The sequence below is a fragment of the Ailuropoda melanoleuca genome, chromosome 1 (genome assembly GCF_002007445.2).
Source record: "Ailuropoda melanoleuca isolate Jingjing chromosome 1, ASM200744v2, whole genome shotgun sequence".
NCBI lineage: Eukaryota > Metazoa > Chordata > Mammalia > Carnivora > Ursidae > Ailuropoda > Ailuropoda melanoleuca.
Window position 1 is genome coordinate 109,076,153 of NC_048218.1, and position 4,326 is coordinate 109,080,478.

The 4,326-nt window shown below is 65.3% G+C and overlaps 1 protein-coding gene across 1 annotated transcript in view; it reads left to right on the forward strand.

The window, feature by feature from the left end:
- The window catches only part of AEBP1 (AE binding protein 1), a 4,645-nt gene continuing 319 nt past the window's right edge, over nucleotides 1–4,326 (forward strand). Inside the window, exons 1-7 of the mRNA XM_034639755.1 lie at nucleotides 1–305; nucleotides 1,942–2,283; nucleotides 2,812–2,874; nucleotides 2,985–3,056; nucleotides 3,205–3,339; nucleotides 3,419–3,496; nucleotides 4,200–4,319. Coding sequence (XP_034495646.1) covers nucleotides 53–305; nucleotides 1,942–2,283; nucleotides 2,812–2,874; nucleotides 2,985–3,056; nucleotides 3,205–3,339; nucleotides 3,419–3,496; nucleotides 4,200–4,319 — 1,063 coding nt within the window. The 5' untranslated portion in view covers nucleotides 1–52. The remainder of the gene's footprint in view (nucleotides 306–1,941; nucleotides 2,284–2,811; nucleotides 2,875–2,984; nucleotides 3,057–3,204; nucleotides 3,340–3,418; nucleotides 3,497–4,199; nucleotides 4,320–4,326) is intronic.

The window sequence follows — 4,326 nt, forward strand, 5'->3', positions numbered from 1 at the left end:
GCCCCTCGTCCCCGGGGCCCCCGCGCCCCTGCCCCCCACGCGAGCCCGGGCCATGGCGGCCGTGCGCGGGGCGCCCCTGCTTGGCTGCCTCCTGGCGCTGCTGGCGCTGTGCCCCGGGGGGCGCCCGCAGACGGTGCTGACCGACGACGAGATCGAGGAGTTCCTCGAGGGTTTCCTGTCGGAGCTGGAGCCCGAGACCCGGGAGGACGACCTGGAGGCGCCGCCGCCCCTCGAGCCCACCCTGCGCGCCCGCAAAGCCCAGACGGGGGGCAAGCCTGGGGCGCGCCCGGCGGTGGCCAAAGAGGGTAAGATCCCCAGGGGCGCCGTGCTCGGGGGGGGGGTGGCCCACCGTGCAATGGGGGACCTCGGGGTGCCCCGCATCTCAGGTGACAATGGCAGGCCCTGGCAGGGGTTTGGCCGCTGTCCAGTCTGCTCTGTGAGGCACAAGAGAGCCCAGATGTCTGGCAGGACCCTGCTCCAGACAGAGGTCAGTGCTGGCTCGTAGCCCTCGGCATGGACGCACATCCAGCAGGTCTGCAGCGGAGGTTTGGGCCCTCCTGGTCCCTCACCCCCAGCCCCTCTCTGCCCCCCAGAAGGATGAGCATTGAGCCACCTGGAGACTTTGCTGCCCCCTCCCCAGGTCTGTCCTGTGAGCTGCCCTAATGTCTTCATGGGGCCTGTGTGTGGCACACCCTGGCTGTGCCCACGCCACCCCCAGAGTCCCAGCCTCAAACCTTCCTTGGGAGGGCTCCCCAGCACCCTTCTGCTCGGCCTCCTGTTCCAAGAGCGCAGAGGCAGGTGAGGGGGCTACCAGGAGCAGTGGGCAGCACGGTCTCCATGGCTCGGGGCTTCACTGTGGGGGTGCATCACAGGGCACTCGGCCCAGGGCTTCTTACATAATCAGTTGTCAGTAAATCTCAGCTGTGTGTGGTGACTTTCTGCAGGGGGGCAAGGGTCCTGTTGATCTCTCTCTCCCAGGAGACTCCAAAGCACCATCCATCATTCCTGAGGTCAGCGGCCCCTCCCCTGCGTCCTCTTCTAGATCATTCCTGGCTCCTTCCCCACCCCTTGGGGGGGCGGGTCCTAGGACCCAACATGGCCTCCCCCCCCCACCTCTACTCCCCATTCCAGGCTTACTGTCCTGGCCTCCTGGATGCCGCTGTGGCAGCCCTGTTTCTCCTGATTGTGTGCATTCTGTAAATTTTTCTGTGTTTAGGCCTCCGGCCACCACCCCCATCACATTCTCCAACGCACTTGTTCAGGGGCCTGGGGGACTCCCACAGACTGCCCCATGCCCTGCTCCTGCTTCCTCCCCCAGTCTCTGAGAGGGCTGAGCAGCTGGGTGCCTGGGGGGGAGCCCCCCCATCCTCTGTGTGGCCCCAGGACCCCCTCTTGGTTAGAGCTGCCAACCCACCCCAGACCCCTTACTTTTTGAAACAGACATGAGTGACCCTTTTCTTTGAAGCTTTTCTTGCCCCTGCAGGGAGGTCCCAGGCCCAGGCCCTTGACTTTGTGTGGCAGTTGGCAGGGATGAGACCTCCTTCCCCTTTCCACCGGGCACTCCCCCAGTCTGGATGGCTCAGTCACCTCTCTGCCCGTTCCATGCCCAGCACAGGATAACGCTCCCTGATCAGCTGAGTGGACATGTGGGGAAGAAGGGGATGCTGAGGGGCCTCTGTTGAGTTTTGGCAGGTGGGAGGGTGAGGGCTTGCTCCCTGGGCCAAGCTGTGGTGTTGGCGGCAGAGAGCTGCAGACAGAAAGCCTGGGTTCCGATCCCAGCTCTGCCACGAGGGCAAGTGACTTAACCTCTCGGTTTCCCAATCCAAGAAACACAGGACCCGCAGGAGCCGCTGTGCCTGGGGTTGTGGTCACCTTGGGGCGGCCACATGAGGTATGGAGTGAAGTCTCCGTTGGTTTGACTTACACCTGCATTTGTGACAGCACCTGTGGAAAAGGCCAAGGACAAAGGGAAGAAAGGGAAGAAGGACAAAGGCCTCAAGGCGACCAAGCAACCCCTGGAGGGGTCCCTTAAGCCACCCAAGAAACCCAAGGAGAAGCCTCCTAAGGCCACCAAGAAACCCAAGGAGAAGCCACCCAAGGCCACCAAGAAGCCCAAGGAGAAACCACCCAAGGCCACCAAGAAGCCCAAGGAGAAACCACCCAAGGCCACCAAGAAGCCCTCGGCTGGGAAGAGGCCCCCCACCCCGACCCCCTCAGAAACCCCGTGGTGGCCACGGCCCCTGCCTCCCGGCCCCGGCCCCGAGGAGCTGCCGCAGGAGGGAGGTGTGTATCGGCAATCCTGGGGCTGTGGGACTCTCAGCTGCTAGGCTACTGGGAGGGAGAGGGGGTCCCTAGGCCTCTGCCTCCTGCAGATAGATCCCGAGGGCCTCTCAGAGAGGGTGGGCTCGGGAAGCTCGCTGTTGTCAGGCGCGTAGCCATTGGTTGGAGCTCCCTCGGGGTGGCTGCCTCCTCTGGGTAGGGGCCTCTTGGCAGCCTTGTGGATGGTGTTTGCTCTCCAGTGTCCTGGATCTGTCCCCCGGGCCCCCGCAGATCCCTCCTCCCGTGTGTTGTTGGGCCCTGAGCCGTTGGGGTGCCCTCCTGCTGGGGCCTGGGCTCCCCAGAAAGCCCTCCAGCTCTCTAGCCCCAGGAGATGCCAGCAGGGTGCTGAAGGCCAGAGCGGTCCCGGCCTCCTGGGACTGAGCTCAGGCTTTGGGAGATGTCGGCAGGGCCAAGGTCTTGCGGGGGGCTCCCTATACAACCAGTGGTCAGGGTGGGCTTCCTGTCCACCGGCTTGTGGGCTTTGCGTTGCAGGCGGGGCCCTCCCAAGTCCTTGGGTGGGTCCAGGAGGAGAAACTGACCCGGAGAGCCAGTCTGGTGAGTGGCCGATATCCACCTGGCCTTGGGCTGGCTGGCTTTCTAGGGTGGGCCTGGGGAGGGGCATCCGTGAGTGTCTTCGACAAGGCAGCCCTGAGCATTTCCCCCAGAGCCGGAGGAGGAGGCCGAGCCACCCACGCTGGACTACAACGACCAGATAGAGAGGGAGGACTACGAGGACTGTGAGTAGGAGCCCACTGCCCCTGTCTGGATCCGGACCCCTGGGCCCAGGGCCCACCGATGGTGGGTCCACCCAGAGGCCCTGCCCTCCCTGCCCCACCGCCCTCTGGGGGGGGCCTTGCCCTGGCTCAGAGCCCGCCCTCCCCTCAGTTGAGTACATCCGGCGCCAGAAGCAGCCCCGGCCACCCCCCAGCAGGAGGAGGCCTGAGCGGGTCTGGCCGGAGCGCCCGGAGGAGAAGGCCGAGCCGCCTGGGCCTGCGCCGGAGGCTCCCAAGGAGAGGATCGGTAGGATGGGGACAGCTGGGGGAGGGAGGGGTGCCCAGCACGGGGGCTCTGGGCCCACCCCTGCCTCCTGCCTCCACAGAGCCGCCTCTGAAGCCGCTGCCGCCGCCCCTGCCTCCTGACTACGGGGATGGCTACGTGATCCCCCACTATGATGACAGTGAGTGCCCGGGACCCCGACCTGCCACCCCCTTGCTTCTGGTGCTTTGGTGGGAGTTGCCTTGGCACAGGCCCTCCTGTGCCCCTCCGTGCCCACATGGGCTCGCAGCCCTCTCGTCTCTCCTCCCTCGGGCCAGTCCCTCCCGAACCCTAGTGGGCTTCACTCTCCGTCCCCTGCTCCCATTCTGCCTGGCATCACGCACAGGACTCCAGCTCTTTCTGGGCAGCCACTATCCTCTCCCTCTTGCGCCTGTGTCCCCGTGGGCCTGAGCCGGGCCCTGCACTTTCCCTGCCCCCAGGTCCCCACCAATCCCTCCCACTGACCTTTTGCCCCAGCTCAGCCCTCACTCAAGACCACCCCCTCCAGGCCACAGGTGTCAGGTGTCACGCAAGGTGTGTCCTATGCCTGCCCCACTCCCTGCCCAGACTCCGTGGCCCACCTTTCCCCAGGCTAGTGACTCCCCAGGCTCTGCTCATCCTACCTGTGCCTAGGAGGCCTCCCCAACAGGAGACCCTCCCTCCTCATCTCTGCCAACCTGGATTCTTCACGGGGAGGGCCCTGATCCCACCTCCTCCTTATGCTCTCCCTCCTTCCCAGTCCTGCCGGCCGGGCCCCTGTGGATGCAGGAGCTCCGGCTCGGCTCGCAGAGGGGGCCCTGGGGACAGCATCTGGGCCACCTCAGCAGGGCTCTGCCTCCCCACAGTGGACTATTACTTCGGGCCTCCCAGACCCAGGAAACCCCACACTGAGCTGGAGACAGATGAAGAGAAGGAGGAGCTGAGTGAGTGGAACCAAGCTGCTCCTAGCCCCAGCCTGACCCCCAGTGCAGG